Raw genomic sequence first — 22,070 nt, 5'->3', positions numbered from 1 at the left:
AAAAGCATACCTCTGCAAAATCTGAACCGTTCTAGGCTAGAGCGGGATAGTGAAAGAACAAAGAGGACAACAGTCCCTCCCCTACTGGGCATGGAAAGATCCCAAATCTGGGTATTCTGTGCTTTCTATAATGAATATCTCTTTAGGCCAGGTGGAGACCAGTGGTGCTCAGATATCATGCTGACAAGTCAACCCTTTCCCTCTGGCACTCTCTCTCATTGGGAAAGAGCCCTGCTGGGTACCCTTCTTGCACAAGGACATTTAGGATCTCAGGGACTGAACACAGATAATGAAACTAGTAGACTGTACTATAGTACTATATATATATATAATATATATATATAGGATTATTTAAGACAGAGTCCAAAAATGGGAAAGTGCTAAGGGGGCTAGCCTAGCACTGTACTATAAAATACACACATGGACTTTTGGGAACTACTTGGGAGTGGCCAAGTTTGCGTGTAGCCTGCAGGGAGCAGCATTCTTCCAGCAATCACCCAACTACTGTTTAGCACTGCATTTTTGGCCAAGAAATATTTTTGCTTTTAAAAGTTAAAAACCAATCCAGAATACTCTAACTAGATAATTTTTTTTTCAGAGAAGTTGATTTTTTCCCGTTCCCATAAATACTTGTAGGTAAGTTGATTGACTGAATAGAAGATGTTCCTATCATACCGCACATAGAGAAAATAAGTAGAAAAATAAGTAATAAGGTTGGTTCCCGAGCACAGAAACATTCTTTCATTTCCCTTTATGCCCTTATTGCTTTCTTGCCCAGCAAATACATTCATGTGAAAATTTCCAGAAAGTACTTCCCCAAGAGCACGTGTTTATTCATTCAGCTTTCTCAAATTTTAAACTCCTTTCTCTTTATTTTAAAAAAATGTGCTTGCCTCCATCATTTGCAAAACCTACTAACTCTGCATAGGAGACATGACAATTTCAGGTTTGTACAGGTTTCTATCTTATATTGGCACTTTTTCCAATACGCTTTGTTGAGTTTATTTCTGAGCCAACCCCTGTCAGGAATTTGAGTCCCCATCACAAAGAAAGAACTGTTCGAGTTAGCCTAACCAATTAAAATCTGCACAAAGGAGAGAAGGAGCCAGATGCGGACCAGAGGTGGACATGCATGGGCATGTGAGCAGAAAGTTGGTTTTCTGATGGAAGGAAAATTCTGCAGCCCTGGAGAATAAGGAAATAGATCTACGTTGTCTGTTTTGGCTATTGTAGTACCAAGGTCTGACTCCTTAGCATTCAGCTCATCACAAATACTAACTCTTCACACACTGATTCTCAATATCAGAGATTCTGTACCTCCACTATCATCTATCTATCTGATTGCTTGGGTCACACTTTATTTGAAGGACAAGCACAGTGACTGCAGACAAATAATGGAGAGTGGTTTTTGAAAAGAAAGAGCAGGATAGACTTACCTATCCAAAGATGGGAGAAATGAACCTAAATACTTTGTTTAATGCAGGAACTGCTTCTGGGTAGGTAGTATCATGCCATGGAAACTGTACCAACAGGTTTTAGACTCTTTTGGACAACAGATGACACATTCTGGATAAGAACCCTTGTGTGTTGATAAGGTGATTAAAGATCCTTCCAGCCCATTCAATAGGCCCAAGTGGAGCTAGTTAAAGGAAGTGTCTCAGGTAGAGCCAGTTAAAGGAAATTTGATTAGGAGAGGCTTGATTGTAGGCAGGCTTACACCTTTTACTTACTAAGCAAAGGGCCCCAGGCCCACACCCTTTTGCTATTTAGGTCAGAGAGGCGTGAAACCCTAAGGGCCCTAAGGAGAGGTGCTAATTGTATGTGCACTGAGTTCTAGCCAATCAGATGCCAGCTAGGACTGTATATAAAGAAAGTCCAGAGTGTAAAAGAAGCAGAATTGAGAGCACCAGAACTGAAAGCAGCAGAATGGAGAAGCAGACATCAAGAAGACATTGAGGCAGCCAGCACTGAGAGAGACTGACTACAGAGGGGAGAGTGCAGACAAGAGAGTTGCAGAGATCAAAGAGCTGAGAATCTACAGCATCGAGATATTGGAGAACTGAGAATCCAGAGAATTCAGGAGACTACAAGGACTCTGAGAACTGAAAGGGCTTTCAGAACTGCGGGAGAGGATGCAGGCAAGCAGACAATTAGGATTCATGAGTGATTGTTTACAGGAAGGTCCTAGTAGGGGAGAAGGTTACAGGAAGGTTCCTTGCTATAGTACTGTATTATAATTTCCTTGTTGCTATGTTAAGTTTGGGCTTACTGGTTTTGGAATATAATTACTATGTCAGATTGGAGTCATTGGTCTTGGGATTGGATCCTCTGGTATCTAAATAAATGTTATACTTCCTCTGGCTTCTACCTAGAGAGTTTTTCATACTTTGCAATTCCAAACCATACAGGCATGTTCATGGTCATCCTCAAGGTCATGAATCTTGCCTTACTGATATACCTTGTCACTGGCATTGTGTCCCTGTCTTCAAGGACTGATAGGAGTCATTTTTATGGGACCAGTCTTTCTGAGCCTATAAGGGTCTATAAGGGAAAGAGTCCCAATAGTTTGGGTTACATTGTAGCATACTGGAAAAGACCATTGGCTCAAGAGTCTGAGGACCTAGGTTCAAACCTCACCTCTGACATACACAACAGTATGACCTTGGACAAATGACTTAAACTCCCTGGTCCTCAGTTAGATTAGGTGCCCTCTGAGGTCAATTCCATTTATGGTCCTATGAGTAAAAAAGGCATAAGCAGGTAGAGAAAGAAGTCTTTGTGATCACACACGGACCTGGCACCTCAGACATATGATCCAACAGAATCCATGGCCCCCAAGGAGTTTCATCAAAGACCAGCCTTTACATTTCAACTTTCCCATCACTTTACAAGGAGGCAATGAAGGGGATTTATAATGCAGAAGTCACCTCCTCCTATCTTCTGGACCTAACTTCCTCTTATAATGACCCCTTTTATGGAACTCTTCTTTTCAGTTTCCATATCCAGCAAGAACATTGCTACCCACTCAGCATACAAGGTCAAGTACTGGTTCCCCTGGCCACATCATCCTTCTGTGGATCTGAGACAACTCTGGAGAGCAGGAGTCTAGGAAATATTTTGCTGGGCTCAGCTGGTGAGTCAAGTAACACAGGGACCACCATGGAAGACCAACTACCTACCTGTAATCCTTGAGTTTTTGGTGAGAGATTCTACGCGTGAGGACATGGGAATGAGCTGAGATCCTCAGAGGCCCCTATTTGGCATTTATGGCTTAGAGTAAGGGACCAAGGGCTACAGGAGAGTTAGCCCTTGGGTAGGGTGGGGAAAATCTAGCACCAGGAAGCATTAAAAGTGGCAGGGAAGCCCTCACTGAGTTAAAGACAAGGGATAGAGCCAGGGACAGAAGTAAAACATGGACATGGTATGAATAGAAAAACATGAAGAGAGAGAGGTTGATAGAGTAAAGGAGAGGGAGAGGAAAGGAGACAGGAAGGGGTATATGTACAGTACAGAGAAAATATAGAGATAGCAAGCTCCTGCATGACTGATTGGATATATCTGTGCAGCAAGGAGGCCCCAAGGGAATTCACTGAGGATAGCAGGTAAGTAGGCAGCTGGTATAACTCCTTTACTTATAGTCAGCAGGTGGAGGAAAAAGGAATAAAGACAAATACATACATACATACATACATATATGTGTGCGTGTGTATGTGTGTATATACATTTCAAGACAACCATCCTTACCAAGGCTACCTATCAGGTAACATGTAGATTGGTGTCCTTAGGCAAAGAATTAGTACATAGGTAAGTGGCAGAGATAAGACCAACTAATCCAAGATCAGAAAAACTGACTTGGGCATAGGAAAGACTTGGGGAATGACATACATATATACCATTGTCCTTTGTGGGAAAGAGTGGCATTACTAATGTAGTGATTTCCCCACAAGGAGAAAAAGGTGCTCCTGAACAAAGCGGAGAAAGAGCAAGAAGGCTGACCTTCCTGCCCTTACTTCCACTCCGGGGGTGGGAGGTGGCAACAGTGGGGATGCCAGGAAGGAAGACAGGAGATCACTTCCCACCCCGAGGAAGGGCAGGAGTGGGCCCAGGCTGTGACACCATAATGTGGTAAATGGATTCCCGGAAGCGCTGGTCTCGACTCAGCCTCTTGGCCACCTCCTTGAGCTCCTCAATGCTGTTGGCCTCCAACTGGGATGTCATGAAGGACTGGGAAGGTTTCACTGAAAATACAGCAAGACCCACCCAACCTCACTCTTATCAATAAACTCTTCTCCATTGGCTCTGCTCACTATTCCTATGCTTGCTTCTTTCAATTTAAGATAATTATACCAGTATTGTAATTACATCTGCATTGAAGAGCTCATTTCAAATCAACACATTAAGCCCCACCTCTGAATTCTAAGTCTGAAATAGCACTCTTCTAGTAATCCTTTGGTCTGGGACAAAAATTGTGGGGAGGGGGAGGGGAGACAGGGCAACCCTTCAAATGTTAGGGGGTTGAGGGGAAGGAAGCCCTATAAGAGGGATGGCAAGGTGATAAGACCGTAGGGGTGGGTTGGAGTGAGAAGGCAAGGTCTTTCCCCATACTATATCACTGAAGGCCAAAATGTGACTGTCTTTTCCCACCAACCCACCCCCAACCCCAGCCCAAATCCCATAGGGTAATTTAGAAGGCACTTACTGTCATTCCAGGATGTACTAGATCTCCTTCGATGGAAACGACAGCTCTTGATACGACGGGTAGCAGCCTTGTGAATATACACTGAGTTCTTCATGATAACTGGCATCTTGGCTTCCAGCTCAGCATTCCGTATACATTCTTCAAAGAACCCTGTGGGAAAGGGCCATAGCAGAAATTGATGAGACATCACAGCACCCTGAGCCTCCCAAAGAACTCTAGGTCAGAGTAGAAAATCAAGGGCTTCCACTCCCCCCGACCCTCAAAAATTACACCCCCCCCCAATAAAAACAAAAACCTTACAATGCAGAGAACTAGGGGAGGTGGTGGTTGGTGATATAGAAATCAACCCTTCTTAAACTGTGGATCACAAAAATTTGGCACAGTAAAAGGTTTCCGAATAGGCAATGACCAAAAATTAACTACCGTATTTCCCCATGTATAAGATGCACCCTTTTTCAAAAAATTTGGGGTCTAAAATCTGGGTGCATCTCATACAGTGGTTGTAGCTTTTTTTACTTGCATTTCCTACTTTGTTGCACCTGTTGGCTTTGTGCTCATTGTTTTGCATTTGTTACTGGTATATCAGGTTACGTTTTGCCACGTTCTGCCCAGAAATGGCTCAGAAAAGATTTTCGTACAGTGCTGAATTCAAGTTAAAAGTGATTCAGTTTGCAAAAGTGAATGGAAATCATGCTGCTGAATGTAAGTTCGGTCCTCCTCCAACTGAGAAAACAATCCGAGACTGGCTATGGGAAGAAGAAACCCTACTGAAAACACCATGGCAGAAGAAGGCCATGAGAGGCAAGTCAGCAAAATGGCCTGATTTAGAGAAGGAACTGAAGGTATGGATTGAAGAGCAAAGGGCAACTGGAATTCTTGTGTCCACAAAGATGGTTCAGCATAAGGCAAGAAGAATTGCAAGAAGTTACTGATTTCAAAGAAGGACACAATTGGTGCCTCAGGTTCATGAAATGGAATGGACTAAGCATGCGTACACACACCAGACTTGCCCAAAAGATGCCTGAAAGCTATGAGCAGATGAATAAAACTTGAGTTCAATTACTTTATGTAATACATTTATTTTTTCCGAATTTTGGGCCCCCAAATTAAGGTGTGTCTTATATGTGGGGAAATATGGTAAAAATCAAATGCTCCAAGGTGTTTCTGGCAGTGCTTGCCAGTATTGCATCATGCAACTTTACTCCTTGCACTTTGTACTGCACATGCCCTCAGGCCATGTGATGTCAACAAATGCTGCCAAAAAGGGTCATGGGTGGAAAAAATTTAAAAAGCCCTGATATAGATAATGACCCTGGGTACTTTGGGCAGAGGAAAATGGTTATATCCTACCCTCTACCTTATCAGAAGGAGGAAGAAAGGACAAATCTCACCCAAAGGGCAAATCTCTGATCAGGACACAGCAGGAGGAGAAGGAGGGAAAAAGGGAAGGGGGCAAAAGATAGAGAGGAGTGGGATGAGAGGTAAAAGATGGGGAGGAAGAGGGGAAGAAGGGTGGGAATCAGAAGAGGAAGAGGAGGAGAGGAGAGCTAGAAGAGGGGAAAAAGAGAGGGCGAGAAGAGCCAACATTTATTAATACAGGGACTTAAGGTTTCCAAAGCACTTCACATAAAGTTATTTCATTTGATCCTCACCATAGCCCCACAAGATAGGCATTATCCTCATTTTATAAACAAGGAGACTGAGGATCAGAGAAGTTATCAGGCAGCAACTCTTAGAGGTGGAATTTGAAACCTGGCACACCCTGACTCCAAGGTCAGTCAGTGTTTTTTCACCTACCCTACCAGGTTCTAAGAGGAACTGCCTAGCATTTTTCTGGTCAGGTCTGAAGTTTGGGATCTGGGTTAGCCTCAGGGTAGAAGGAAAGGAGACCTACTTTTCAGATGGCTGACGTCAGCCCTCATCTTCTCTTCTTTCTCTTTGTTTCGAACCTTGGAGTTGAGCCCTTGTTCCAGGCTCCGCAGGGCTCCTTCTGCCTCCCGAAGCCTCTTCTCGAGGTCCATCCGGACCTTGACCTCAGCCTGAAGTGTGGGATTTGGGACACAGGAGAGAAACAGATATTAAGGAAGTACATAACACCTCCATGAAGCCTTCCCTGATCTCCCTTGCTAGAAATGATCTCTCTTTCCACTGAACTCCTACAGCAACTATTATCTGTACGTATAGGTGATATATCATTTATTGCTCTGTAGATGTGCCTCATCTCCCCTACTAGACTTTAATCTTCTGAAGGGTTTCTCTCTCTCTCTCTCTCTCTCTGGTGCTCATGAAATATTTGCTAACTGATTAAGGCAGAATGCTCACTGAATTTGCTGACAGAGATGAAACCTCCTTCCCACACTGCTTGCAGCCACCAAAGGCATGGTGCATACATCTAATAACCATAGTTAGGAGGTAGGGCCAACCTTCAGTAGTTCCTTAATGCCTCTAAGATAAAATACAAATTCCTCAGCTTGGCACTTAAGCACTTCACAATCTTGCTCCATCCTACCTTTCTAGGCTTATTTCATATTATTCTTTGTCAGACATTTTATGTTCCAGTTTAATTGGCCCACTTTTTATTCCTTAAACTTCCCATTCCATCTCCCACCACCAATCTTTTGCACAGGATGTGCTCCACATCTTGGAATGAATTCCCTTGTCAGCTCTCCCTTTTAGAATTCTTGGCTTCCTCCAAGGCTCAGCTTAGGTGCTACCTCCAACAGGAAGCCTTTCCTGATTCCCTGAGTTATTGGCATTCTCTCCACCCTCTAATGATTAGGTATATACTTATCTTTTTATATTTTCCCCTGCCCTAGTAGAATGTAAGCTCCCTGAGGGCAAGAGTTTTACATTTCATCTTTGTATTCCCAGTACCTTGTATATAGTATATAACAATTTTTGGGGGGATTGGATTGAGTTGAGATGGAGAAACCCACACGGGGAGAAAGGAATGTGGGGGAAAGGTCTAGCACACACTAATATCCCAAAGATAATTTGGGTAAAAAAAGGCACCTGTGGCCAAGGCTTAGCACCTTGAGGTCCCTCTCGGTCTGCTGCTTCTCCTCTGTCAGCTCCTGCAGAGAGTTCTGCAGGGCTTGTGACTGGCTGGAATAGAACTCCCGTTCTTCCTCCAAAGCCCGAGATCTTTCTTCATTTTCCTTCATCCTGTCTCAAGGAGAGGCTTATGACCATCTCTACTCACCCAGTCCACTCCTCCAATAAGGTAGTTAGGGAGGGCACTTCAGGAAATGATCCAATCAGAGCACAGCCCTGGAGGGGTATGAGTGTGTCTTGGGGGGAGGAGGAGGAGATGTCAGAGAATTAATTCTCCCAGCCCTTTGCGCACCTGCCTGGAGAAGCTCTATGACCAAGAGATTATTTTAGCACCACAACTTTCCATCCCACATTAACTATCAACCAGCGAGGACTGTTCTTATCTCCCTTTGTCTCAAGGGGTAGGAAATTGCTCATCTACTTAGCAGCAGAACTCAAGTGTCCTAGTTCCCAGCTGAAGTTCTAATTCCCAGATCCCTTTGCCAATCTTGTATTCTTTCACCTCTTCTCTGCAAGGAGTTTCTCCTCCAAAAGCTGTTGCATCTTCTCTTCAATCTGCCGCAGGTTGCAATGGAGACCCCCATTGGGGTGGGGCTGCTCGTTCTGATTGGCCTGAGTCTCTGACTGGTTCTCATTCTCCTGTAGCATCTCCAAGGTTCTTTTCTTCTCTATGGAGAGTTCCTAGGGTGGGGATGGAGGGGAAAGAGCATGAATGAGGCAGCTCCCTTAGGCAGCCAGGTAATATAGTGGTTAGAGAGCTGACAATGGAGTCAAGAAGACATGAGTTCAGTTGGGCAAGTCATTTAACTTTTTCTGCCTCAGGTTTCCTAATGATAACCTCCCAGAACTGTTGTGAGGATAAAACGAGATAGTATTTATAAACAGCTTTGCAAACCTTAAAGTATGATATAAATACTATCAATTATCATTATGACTTCTGTCTCTAGAGAGTATTGCTCTCCTTTCTCATCCCTTTCTGAATTTCATTCAAAGTCTCTTCTTTTTTTCCACAGAAGAAGTTATTTCATCCCAAATCCTTCTTTCCATGGCTATCCAAAGTCTAATGACTTATGGCATCATAGGATCACAGATTTGGAGCTGGGAAGGACTTGAGAAGTCATCTAGTCCAAACTTCTCATTTTATAGATGAGACAAATTAAATGACTTGCCTAAAGTCATGCAGGTAGTATGTAACAGAGGTGGGATTTGAACCTGTGACTCAGATTAATCACTCTTTCTACTGCCTTCATCAAGATGCAGTTCAGGGAATGGGGACAGATCACTTTTTTTTTCCCTTTTCTTCTGTGAATTTAGCATATTGTTTCATATGGTTTTCAGGGATGAAAATATCCTCCTAAATCCCAACCCTTACCAAATAGCCAAGTGGCAAATCTCAGTCGGGTGGTCCCAAGCAGTGACCATAATGGCATGTGGAGGTGAAATGGCAGTGAATTTTAGTATCAGTTCTAGTATCAATATTTAGTCAATGAATTCATTAATCACCTCTCATGTGACAAGCACTGTCTTAGGCTCTGGGGTAAAGAAAGGTAAAAAACAGTTCTCAGTTTTGAGCAGCTCATAATCTAATGGGGGAGACAACATGAAAATAGCTAGGTACGAACAAGATATATACATGATAAATGGGAAAAATCAAAAGTGGCAAGGCATAGAATCAAGTGGGATCAAGAAAGGCTTCTGTAAGAGGGTGGGATTTTAGCTAGGACTTGAAGGAAGCCAAGAGTTAGAGATGAGAAGGGGGAATCATTCCATGTGTGGGGAATAGCCAGCAAAAATGCCAAGGGTTGGGACATGAAGTGTCCTATGCAAAGAATAGCAAGAACACTTCCCTTCTCTACTTGGCAATCTGGTAAGAAGACTGGTAGTGGAGTTACTAATTTCCCTTGATGCACAAATTACTTTGAGGCAATGCGCTTCAGGAGGAAAGTGGCCAGTAAATTGGCTACCTTTGTCACTGTTATAACCACTTAGTCTACTGGGGTTTTGGATTTCTACTAGACAGTATCATAACCAAGGCCACTGTCCATTTCTACAAACTCAGAATTTGTAATAATAAGTGAATAGGTCTGTGGGTTCTAGGAAGTAAAGTAAGCCAATGTTTTGGGGCCTGTTGGCTAGGGAGGGTTCCTGCAGGCCAGCATTCAAGAAGACCTCTCAAAGCAATGGCCTTTTCTTCTCCCAGTCCCCCTCCCCTTCTAAATGTTCAAGTCTTAATTTCCAGGATACACAACTGAAAAATAATGGCAACACCTGCCCTTCCCAGCCAACCACCTCCTTACTTACTTCCAATGTCTGCTGTAAGGATTCAGTGAGGTTTCTCAGCTCTTTCTTCTCTTGCTCCACCCCCTTGAGGCATCTTGCTGTCAGCTCCAACTCCCTAATGAGACAGAGAGCTTGATACCAGTACCCTCCAATCAGCAGAATTTTAAAAGAAAAACAAAAACTTAAAAAAAATAACAACAAACCCATATGTAAGTCCCTTGAAGGTACGTCTCTTAACTTTGGTCTCTTTCTTCCTGGAGCATCTACTACCTTGGTACCATTTATACAACTCACAGAACCCATTCTGTAGCATCCTGAGAGACTTTATGCATGATCTGGAGCTTCAGAGACCCCTCCAATATAAGTTTATCTGCAAATACCCAGCTTGTTCCCATACAATCATCAAATGTGGCAAATCAGTGACCAGCTAGGGCAAATCAATATTCTGGAAGATCTTCTGTATCCACATGCTAAGCTTTCAATGATTCAATACAACAAATATTTGTTCAGCATCTACTTGAGGGTTTATGACGTTGGTGGTAGGATTTGACAAAACTACCTTGTTGAATTTAATATGCTTAAAAAACACACTATACCTAACAGAATTTCACAGTTTAAAAAAACACAATCATGTTTCTTTTTTATGTTGAAATATTTGTACTTATTGATAACGGCCAAGATCATAATACTCAATATTCAATGTATTGATCACAATAATATGATCTTATCAATTTGGGAATTCCCTTGAAGATGCAGATGGCAACCTACCCATATCTGTCCATCCTGCACAACTCTCATCCATATCCTTCCTAAAGCAGGCCACTGGGGATCAGTCCAACATGTTGGAAGCACTTTTTCCTGATATCAAAAGGATACAAGTGGAGCATTCTGACCATACATCTGTCATTCCTTGTTTTCTCCAAGTGACTAGATTATCTTTTCTTTCTGTTACACAGTTCCCTGATGACATCTTTTACTTCGTCTTGTTCTTCTCCTCATTCATTACATGTTGCAGCTTGTCCACGACAACTACATGCCTTTCTATTGGCCTCTGTGTAATATTCATCTTTAATTCTCTATAGGCAGTGCTATTCCAAATCTCTCTGCCATCCAGTCATACTGGTAAATGTATTGAAAAGACGGCACTTGGCTGCTATGGGAAGCTGTTGTTGAGTCATTTCAGTAAGTGTCTCACTCTGTGACCCCAGTAGGGGTTTTCTTGGCAAAGATATTGGAGTGGTTTGCCATTCCCTTCTCCAGCTCATTTTGCAGATGAGTAAACTGAGGCAAACAGGGCTAAGTGACCTGCCTAGGTTCACACAGCAGGTTAAGTGTCTGAGGCTGGATTCAAGCTCATGAAGATGAATCTTCCTGATTGTGCTACCTAGTTAGGAAACTAGGAGTCCGTAAAAATGTCCCCCCACCTCCCCTTTTTAAAAAATTTCCTGAAAGGAATCTGTCCAACCCCCCTACTCCTTTTCAACTCTGGAACCAGGTTACTGTCAATCTGTCCAAGATATATATCTTGTTGGACAAGCTCTATTGGGTGTCCATTCATTTTCATGTTGAAATCTGGGCAATAGACACTTTTCACCCATTTGGTCTTTCCCCTGTAGATGAACAAACTAAACTCCTTTGAGTGATTACATATCGTTTTCAGGAAGCTCTGCAATTCTTTAGGACTTGCCACAATCAGCATGATGCCATCTCTATAAAAGGAAACATCTGGAGGATTACCATCCACAGGGAACTCAGCAATGAGTCTCCTCCATCACAGTACCAAATACCTTCGGCAGGCATACATCTCCATGTTTTATGCCTCATCTGACATTTATTATCCAAGGGTCATTGAACAGAATTGCTTCTGCTGTTATAACTTCTAAGAAATCTTAAATGATCCTGATATATGGAAGAAAGATACCTTATTGTATGAGTCTGTAAGGTAGTATTTTATTCTACTGAGTCTAAAGTTTCTTCAAAATTGATAGACGATTAACATAATAGGATCTTATGTTTTCTACATCTTTTAGTCAGTTCTGAGGCAATTAAGCTGTGGTCCATTGTTTAATAATATTGCTTGGGAAAGCCTGTTTGCTCCCTCCCAGTGCCCTCTGTTTATGTATAGATGATGGAGAGTAGGCATGTACGTACTGGCAGTCACGGATGTTCTTTTGGTTGCTTTTTTTATATAAAGGGAGGGGGGTCATTTTCTAAGTGCTTCTTTTTATCCCAGGCACACCAAGATTTCTCTCTGAGTCCCTATACCATAGGCAATCCCCTTAGAGGTCCACACATTTGACATGGGTCCTTATTACAAAGATCATCTGAAATTTCCCCCCAAATGAATCCTTGCCCCCGCAAGGGCATTCCTCCTGGGATTCCAAATTTACCCAATAACAGGACATAGGGGCTGAGTTAGAGAAAACAGCAAAACAAAGTCAAGCAAGCCCAAAGATGGGTTCAACTGAAAGGAATTAAATGCTAAGAATTGATTACTTGGGGTTTCTAGGCACACAAGCAAACCTTATCCTATGGACTGCTTGGCACACAGTTCTCACGATAAATAAGTATTCTGTTGTTGTTCACTAGTTTTTAGTCATGTATACTGGAGTGGTTTGCCATTTCCTTTTCTTGCTTATTTTAAAGATGAGGAAACTGAGGCAAATAGGGTTAAGCGACTTGCCCAGGGTCACACAGCTAGTAAGTGTTTGAGGTTGGATTTGAACTTGGGTCTTCCTGGCTCCAGGCCCAGTACTCTATCCACTGGGACACCTTGCTGCCCCCAAAATACGCATTCTAGGTTTCCTTTTAAAACAAGAATATAAGCACATGGGTGAGCACCAGCATTTTAATGATCTGAACTTCATACTCATCATACGAGACCAATATCAATAAGGTTTCAGTAATATAGTAAATAGCAATACATAATTATTGAACAAATCAACAAATGAAAAATTGTGCAAAATCATCTCAGATGGGGCTGACTTGTAGTAGAACACACACCAAAAAAAAAAAACAATTTTAAATTTAAATACAGCCTATTTTTTAAATTGACAATCTCCCTAGGATTTTGTAAACTAAGATACCCAAAAAATGAAAGCTGGAGTTGGAGAATCTCACTAGGGGTCCCTCAAAAGTGAATGACTCAATTTAATACCAGATGAGGTACCACATTTAGCAAGTGTGTTCTGGCTCACTCTCCCAGATTAGGCAGATATATTGACCCCTCAGGGTTCTAGGGTTTCCTTTTCTTTTCTCTACTGCCATCAGCTCCAGCTTCAACACAGCAAGAACAAAGTATAAACTTCACCTGTACCCTAACTCCTAGGGACACTGAAGCAAACAGGTTAAGGGACTTCCCCAGGGTCACACAGCTAGTAAATGTCTGAGCTCAGATTTGAACTCACAAAGTTGAGTATTCCTGACTCTAGGAATGGGATTCAATCCACTACACCACCTAGCTGCCCCTAGACTTTACATATGAGTTAATATTCTAACCCTATATTGTGTTTGGCAGCCATCCCTGCATTCAACAAGTGGTCAGGTGTTTACTAACTAAGGTGCTTTCTGAACTCTCTGGGTCTGCCTGTCGTAACAATTGATTTACATTTGTTTAAACTTATGGATGAAATTATTATTCTGGGTGTAGATGTTATTTCTGTTATCGATTTCCCATTTTTTATTTTCAATAGTTTGTTTAAATGATTCAAGGATAAATAGTAATTATGTGGGTTTATTTTTTCTCATGGCTGATCTTTTTTCTTGTTTATTTCAAATTCTGACCTTACTGTTGATACACTGATGTTCTAACCGTGTTGAGACAGCTGACTCAGCGATAACTCCTTAAGTCTCTTCCTGTCATTTAAAATATTAATTTTACTCTTTATCACATTAGTTAGTGTTCACCATGTCTAGTGCCTTAGCAATTTTTTTTAAAAGGAAATATTCACAATATAGAGACATGAGGCTTCTGTATAATCTACAAGTCTTTGACTTCTCTCTCTCATTTCTACTGATCCATACTTTTCCATATATTTCTACCCAGGGGTATGCTGGTAAATATTTAACAACCAGGTTCTCCAGGGGGGGAAAATGTACAGAGGACATACTTTTAAGTTTAACATTTAACATTGTTAACATTTTCTTAATCCAAGTAATCAATAAATAATAAATTAAGTCCTGATTTGTAGCAATTGCTTATTTCCTAGGTATAAATGCTCACATTGAAAATATTAACTATCTGCTCTGAAAGCCAATTGGAGCTGGCTCCAACATACTCCTGTTTCTACCTATCTTCACCTTTTCCCACATTTGCATTGAAGTCATCAGGGTATGTTGTTTTAATATGGAGGATCTTATCAAGATGCTCACAGAATTTTTCTATTGCTCCATCTTCAGCAACTGATGGTGATGTAGAAGCTGCAATTATTTCATTGTGGTCTCTTTGTAAATACTTATCATTAGCAGAGGGGAGGGAATAACTATTTGTTACGGGCCTCCTATGTGCCAGGCACTATCTCATTTGATCCTCACAATAACCTTTCAAGGTAAGTTCTATTATGATCCCCATCTTACAGTTAAGCAAACTGAGGCAGACAGAGGCTGAATTAGTATTTGGCTAGGTCTACCCACTGCACTACCACTGCCTATAGGTGATGATCAAATCCTTCATGAAATAAAATTTCTTCTTGCCTTTGGATGCGTGGTAAAACCCAGTACATCAGTTCTAGGCCAGTAACTGTTTTCCTTGCCTTCACTTGTCTTAGTGGCTTTTTGAGCCCCTCCATTTCCCTTGCATTTTCCTCTTTCTCTCTCTGATATCATCCCCTTGCTCTAGGCATCTCCTGCTCTCCTTTCTTGGAAGGAGAGGCTGAACTTTTAGTCTCAGTCTCCAGGTTCTTTAAACAAACATGTAAGCCTCAGGTTACGTGATTAAATGTATGTGATGTGGTTTTAGAAACTGAAAAGTACTAAACAGACTGTAGTTGCTTCCTTTCATTCAACAAATACAATTATTTTGCTCTGCTCTTTTCTAGATTGAAATGCAATTTATTATCTGCCCGGATTTTAAGTATTTCATCCATCATTCGCTGTTTTAACTGGTGGAGTTCAAGTGTTAATTTCTCATTTTCTGCTCTGAGGGATGCAGGAAATTTGAACTAGTAAGATTCTGAAAATAGTCATAGAGTAATAAACATGTGAGGAACTGGAAGATACACTAGAACGAGTATCATTTTTTAAAACCACATTTATTGTTTTTAAAGCAAGATTAGAAACTCTCCCAGTGGTTTGTGTAAGATTAAGTCATATAAACACAGCCTAGCTACAGGATCAAATAATGGATTTTTTTATTAAATAAGTTTGATTGATGCCTATTGTTTTTAAAGAGGACCTGGGTTTGAATCTCTATCTGCTATTCACTACCTGTGTGATCTTGAGAGAGCCTCTTAACTTCCGTGGGCCTTAGTTTCCTCTTCTATAACATGAGAGGGATGAGGGTGAGATCTCTAAGACCACTTCCATCTCTGAGCCTTACGAACTTACTGGCGCAGCCCTGGCCATTGTCAAATTGGGGCAATGCCCTCATATAGTTAGAACCTGCCTACAAATTAATGTATTGCTCCTATTTTTAAGACAGAGAATTCAGAAATGGAAGGTATTCGGCTATCTCCTCAAATGAAGAGATTGCCCTAGATGGCCACTGAGGAACCTTCCAACTCTGGCCATCTATGATGCCATAAGGAACTAGTCTAGCTGCTCTGTCTAGAGTCTGAATACCCATTTCCTTGGGCACTACAATCAGTACCTCTTGATTTGCTCCTGCTCCATCTTCAGCTCCTGAACCACTTCCTCAAACTGTTGCTTCTCAGCCTCCAGGATCTGGTTGAGCCGCTCAAGCTCCTGAACGGAAACAAAGGGGGAAAGGGGAATTTCTCAGCAAGATCCAGTCAAGTTCTTGTGTCCTTCCTTGATCCACTAGGAGGAGGAGATAAGCTTTCTGTGTGATATCACCAATTCAGGAGCTGGGAAACTTCCATGAATGGAAATGATACTGCCATGATTGGCTTGCCATCAAGGAGGACCATTCTTTCTTGGTCTCTGTCTCTCAGTCAATCAGTTAACTAGCATTTATTAAAAAAAGAAAAACAAACCCTACAGCACATGCCATTACTGTGCTAAGCCCTGGAGATACAAAGAAAAGCAAAAAACAATCTGTGCTCTCAGGTTACTCACAGTCTAACAGGGAGACTACATATAAACAATAACGCACAGACAAGATATATACAGGATAATCTGAAGGTAGTCTCAGATGGAAGGCACTGAGATTAAGGAGCATTGGGAAAGTCTGCTTGCAGAAGTTGAGAATTTAGCTGAGACTTGAAGAAAGCCAGGGAAGCTAGGAGGTAGAGATAGAGAGGGTTCCAAGAATGAGGGACTTCTCTCAGAAGAAATGACAATTCCATATGACCTGGCTCCAGAGTTAAATCTTGAGGAGATTCTTTAGGATTCACCTCAAGCACCATCTCCTTCAATAGGACTTTTTCTGATCCCCCCAGTTGTTAGAACGGGCCCTGGCCAAAAACGTCATTGTGTATTTGTTTTCTGTGTATCCTATATTCCCTTGTGAACATGTTGTACCTCCTAGAAGAATGTAAGCTTCTTGAGGGCAAAGACTATTTCACTTTTGTATTTGTAATCCCAGGACCAGCATAATGTCTCTCACATAGTAAGTGATTAATAAATGCTTTTGTTTAATTGATCCCAGCATCTTCTAACTGGAGAACCCAACGCAGTTACATTTTTAGAGAAACTGCATGAGCTATTGCATATCCCTGAAATGTAAAAGGATTAAGCAACATAATAAGCTTTAATCATTTTCCCCAACATTAAAAAAAAATTTTAAAGCAAAGATCAGAAGCCTTCGGAATGGTCTGTTTCTATTGATTGATATGCACCGGAGGACGTCTGTAGACACTGTTGAAACCATAGGATTATAAGATTTATTTTACTTTTTCTTAAGTTTAATGATCCTTATTGTTTTTATACCAGTGATTTCTAGATATGCCCCTTGTTGCTTATTTTTTCCTTGTAACAAAGTACAGCAGATGTTTCTACAATAGAGTTTCATTCCTGTGGGGAAGCTCTCACACGGCAAAATACTAGGAATGGTAAAAATGTATTGCTTAGGCTTGCAGATTTCAAGGACCTCAATTTCCTTTGCTCTTTGGAGATACTTCCTACCCACCATATTTGGGATGCAGGAAACAGAGACACATGGGAATGAGATTGTCCAGCATATGGTCAAATGGCAGTGAGCTTTGGGAGTGTGTTATTCAGGAATAAAGACCAGTGTTCAGATACATGCAAAATGAGCCAACCAGGGACCAGTGCATACAGGTGGGGGACCAATAACTGGTCCCCCAGAAACTGGTAGTTTCAAAACAAAACTCCTTTAGTCGAAGAGATGGAGAAGAGGACAACTCTTTCTTTTTCTCTTTTCCTTTGATCTGTCTTGCTTGGCCTGTATCCCTGATGGACACAAACAAATCTTCTCTCACCTTTCTACAACCTCTAGGTGCAGGAGGAATTTTAGGAGATAGTTGGGTGGATGCTCAAGGCAAGAGGATGTGCTTTATTTCTTTTCAGTCCCATAATCTATATCGTCACAGTAAATGGAATGACTCTATCCTTCAAAGAATAGGGTGTGCATGTGTGTGTGTGCGTGCGTGCATGCGTGTGACACTGAAGGCAGTATTCCGATACTGAGAGGGGAAATGGAATGGGGGCTAAAGTCAGAGATTTTATATATTAATATTTTTAGTGATATTTTATTTGTATTCCCAGAGTTAAATTGAGAACCTGGCAGCCTTGGGAGAGAACCTGGGAAAGGGAGCAGTCTAAAGGTCTTGTACACTGAGTGGCCTCTGGTGCTTAGGAGGAGGGATATTCCACCCAGAAGCCAGGGCAACTGATGGCTCTCTTGGCTGGTTGCTTAAATATATCGCCACCTTGTGGACAAATGAGATACCATACTCCCTCTTTGGATAATGAATATAGCAACAGGAAGACTTTCTAGGTGGCTCAGCGTATAAAGGGCTGGTCCTGGAATCAGGAAGGGCTGAGTTCAAATCTAGCCTCTGACACTTACTAGCTATGTGATTCTGGGCAACTCACTGTTTGCCTTAATCCACTGGAGAAAGAAATGGCAAACCACTCCAATACGTTCACCAAGAAAACCTCGTGGACAATATGGCCCTTGGGGTCATGAAGAGTCAGATACAACTAAACAACAATAAGTCTACTTGCTAATATCTTGGGGGCAACTAAGTGGCACAGTGGAGGGAGTGCTGGGCCTGGAGTCAGGAAGATTCATCTTCCTGAATTCAAATGTGACCTCAGACACTTACTAGCTGTGTGACCCTGGGCAAGTCACTTAACTGTGTTTGCTTCAGTTTCCTCATCTGTAAAATGAGCTAGAAAAGGAAATGGCAAACCACTCCAGTATTTTTGCCAAGAAAACCCCAAAGGGGATCAATGAAGCGTCGAACGTGCCCGGAATGACTGAACGACAATAACAAGACTTTCCATAGGGTTAAGGAATAGGAGGACACAAGCCAAAATGGGCTGTTTATATTACTGAAGTGCTCCGAGCATCATATGCAGATTCTGCCTTTGTTGCATAAGAAAAATAGTTAATCAGAATCAATATACACAAGGTTCTGTCTGAGTAGTCAGCGTCCCGCCTCTCTGTTGAGAGAAAGATGATGTTTTAATATCAGTTCTTCTGTACCCTAATTGGATTTTCAGTTTTTCAGAGTTCAATTTCTTAGAGAGGTGGAAGGGGACTTAGAGATCCTTTAATCCACCTCCTTCACTTTATTTATATATTTTTTAAATTAAAAAAAAATTTAATGAACAAAAATCAACTTCTCTTGCACTTTGGGGGAGAAGAGGAAGCAAAGGCAGGCAGGGAGAGAATATAAGAAAAATGAAACCTTTAGAAACATACGCATCAATTCCTTCATTTTAGAGGAACAAATGGAACCCCAGAGAAAAAAGTGACCTTGCTTAAGGTCAGCCAGCTAGGACACTGTAATGGCAGAGCCAGTCTTTAAATGTAGGTCCTCTGATTCTAAATCTAGAACTCTTCTTCACCTCACTCTCCCTACAAACAGCCTGTACTCTCATTTGTTATTGTTCTCACTCTTTAGCTTCTGGGTACATTATAGAACAGTGTTACGTTTGTTTTTTGTTTGTTTTTTAAACAACCAACTAGAGTTTTTGGTATGGGATTCTTCATGTAAGTGCTTGAAAGAAAATGCCAATCCAAATGTCAGAGACCTGTAGTTATCCCTCCCAAGACATTAGGAAAGGAATAAGCCAAAAAGGCCTCTCAGGACCTCAGCTTTCATTATCTTTTGCCCAGAAGAAGCTTGCTCTGAAGCAAAGGGGAATTAAACTGGCTACCAAAGAGAACCTGAGCAGCAACTTCAACTATATCAACTAATCAGTTAGTACTTATTGGGGCAGCTAGGTGGTGCAGTGGATAGAGTGCCAGGCCTGGAATTAGGAAGATTCGTCTTCCTGAGTCCAAATCTGGCCTCAGACACTTATCAACTCTGTGACGCTGGGCAAGTCACTTAACACTGTTTGCCTTAGCTCCTCATCTGTAAATGAGCTAGAAAAGGAAATGGCAAACCACTTCAGTTTCAGTATCTTTTCCAAGAAAATTCCAAATGGGGTCACAGAGAGTCAAACCTGACTGAAACAACTGAACAACAAACATTTATTGAGGATCCCCATGTGCACAAATATGTGCTCTAGAACAGCAGGTCTCAAAGTGTGATCCACCTAAGACCCTGATCCATGAGGTCAAACCTATTTTTGTAACAATACTATGATGTTATTTAACTATTAACAGACTCTTCCCTTTTCTAGCTACGTATCTTTGTCAGGACAGATTTTCTTCATAGACTTCAGCCAAAACAACATTTCACGACAGATTAAATGCAGGACCAGATACAGGAATCTAGTTATCTTCTATTAAGACAGCCATTAAAGAGATTTGCCAAAATATATAAAACAATGTCATTCTTCTTTACTAAATTTGATTGTTTTGGAAAATATAGTTATTTTTCATTAAAATGTGTTATTTATATTGACGTAATGGGATTGTTATTGTTATTTTATTTTATTTTTAAAATTAAATTAAAAATTTAAATTTTAAATTATTTTAAAATTTTATCCATTTTAATTTTTGATACAATTATTATTGATAGATATAGCCCACATAAACAAAAGCTATTTGGGGTCCTTTATAACTTTTAAGGGTCCTTAAAAGGGTCCTGAGACCAAAAAAGGTTGAGCAGAATGAGGGAAGCCCAGGGGAAACTTGAGGGAAGATTTATAGGGTCATAGACCCAGAGCTGGAAGAGATCGTAGAGGTAATCTATTCCAGAGGTCTTACTGTGCAAATAAGGAACCTGAGGCCCAGAAAGAAATGACTTGTCCAAGTTCACATGGGTATTAAGTAACATGCAGAAATTGAAACCGAGGTCTCCTGACTCCAAATCTAGCACACTTTCCATTATGCCACCCTAATTTCCAGAACTCTGAGACATTTTGCAGGAGATATAAGGCATTCTATGTTTTTCTAAAAAGGGTTCTTTTTTAAATTGCCAGCATGTGCATTATTATTTCTGAATTCAACTCCTTTCCTTACTTCTAGCTTTAAACTGTGCTTATTTTTAGCCCTAGCAGGATATTCCTTCCAAAGGTGTTTCAAAGATCTTTTCCAGAGATTAAAAGGTACAAATTTTACCACTTGATAGGCAGAAACAGAAGGAAGGCAGAGGCCTGGGCAATTAACAACTTATAAAGGTGTACCCTGTTTAGACTTCTAAGAAGTTGAAGGCTTTAAGGTTAAGAGACAAGGAAATGTAAAGAAAGAGTCCTTTCACATGTAAAGGAAATATTCCACACTTTAGAAAAAGTCTGAAATCTGACTATCTCAGTTACATATGATGAGGTCAGCAAGAGAATGAACTTTCCCCAGGACGCAGACAGCTTTAAAATCTCTGTTGCCAACCAATCATCTGTGTAAGAACCAAGTGGAAGCTAGAAAGTATAACTTGACTGGTGATGGTAAGTAAAAATGGACTTCCTTTCTGAGAAAAACCACCTTTGAACCAGGAAGCACTGTAGAACAGAGTGGCTAGATCTCTCCTAGGTTCCACTTGAAGGTGACAAAGCTCTAAGAAATTAAAAGAGAAGCTTCTGCCACTCCTAGGCTAATTGCCTTAATGAAAGGAGTGCTATACCAATTCCCATGAAAAGAGCCAGAGGATGAGGGTGGTGAGAATTGGTCATCAAAGAACGATCCCAGGAAATCCAGCGGAATGACTCATCTCTTAGAGATATCATACCTTGAGAAGAACAATCCAGGACAGGGCAGCTCCAGCAGAGCATTCCGTCTGCCTGGTCTAGTCTGGCAATAGTCCAGTGGCTAAGCAGCTTGCTGAATCCAGTCTGTCAGCAGCCTACCCTGATGAGGAAATGCTTTATAACTCTTGCTACAGCATTTGAGTAAATTCTTATACGAAAGAACTACTCGAGTCTACGGGGTGATTCTTAAGGAGAAGCACACCAGCGGGAGCTTGTGAGCTACACACAAGGTTACTCCCAGAACCCCTGAGAGTAATAGCATCTGACTTCTGGGGACCCAACCAGCCAGTAGCAGTGCTGAGAGCGTTACACACACAAAAGGGAGAGAAATTTCACGTGGAATTTGCATCTTCGACGTTGTTGCCCTATTTTCTTTTTTTCTTATAAGCAGTAATAGTATTGTTATTATCATTTCAGATTCTTGCCCCGCTTTGCCTTCCCCGCCTCCCCACCTTGCCCTGCACTGAAGTCTAGATTGTTGACTATGAACTAACATAAATTGTATTTTCTCTGTATTTGCCTCAAGAATTTCACTTAAAAATGACATGTGAGTTAGCAATATCATAGTATCAAGGTCTCAAAATTTGGTTTT

At 41.3% G+C, this 22,070-nt stretch overlaps 1 protein-coding gene across 2 annotated transcripts in view; it reads right to left on the bottom strand.

Annotated features, from left to right (window-relative positions):
• Positions 1 to 22,070, bottom strand: part of PLEKHD1 (pleckstrin homology and coiled-coil domain containing D1) — a 41,473-nt gene that overhangs the window by 1,467 nt on the left and 17,936 nt on the right. The window contains exons 7-13 of one of the 2 annotated variants that reach the window (XM_036734662.1): positions 15,840 to 15,934; positions 10,055 to 10,148; positions 8,256 to 8,434; positions 7,732 to 7,864; positions 6,594 to 6,738; positions 4,700 to 4,849; positions 3,608 to 4,238 (exon numbers count right to left, since the gene is read on the bottom strand). In XM_036734662.1, the coding sequence (XP_036590557.1) occupies positions 4,069 to 4,238; positions 4,700 to 4,849; positions 6,594 to 6,738; positions 7,732 to 7,864; positions 8,256 to 8,434; positions 10,055 to 10,148; positions 15,840 to 15,934 (966 nt within the window). In that variant the 3' untranslated portion in view covers positions 3,608 to 4,068. Of the gene's footprint in view, positions 1 to 3,607; positions 4,239 to 4,699; positions 4,850 to 6,593; positions 6,739 to 7,731; positions 7,865 to 8,255; positions 8,435 to 10,054; positions 10,149 to 15,839; positions 15,935 to 22,070 lie in introns of those variants that run through there. The other variant, XM_036734663.1, reaches the window with a different exon arrangement.

This window comes from Trichosurus vulpecula, chromosome 8, assembly GCF_011100635.1.
Source record: "Trichosurus vulpecula isolate mTriVul1 chromosome 8, mTriVul1.pri, whole genome shotgun sequence".
Taxonomy (NCBI): domain Eukaryota; kingdom Metazoa; phylum Chordata; class Mammalia; order Diprotodontia; family Phalangeridae; genus Trichosurus; species Trichosurus vulpecula.
This window is presented reverse-complemented; position numbering and strand designations above follow the sequence as displayed.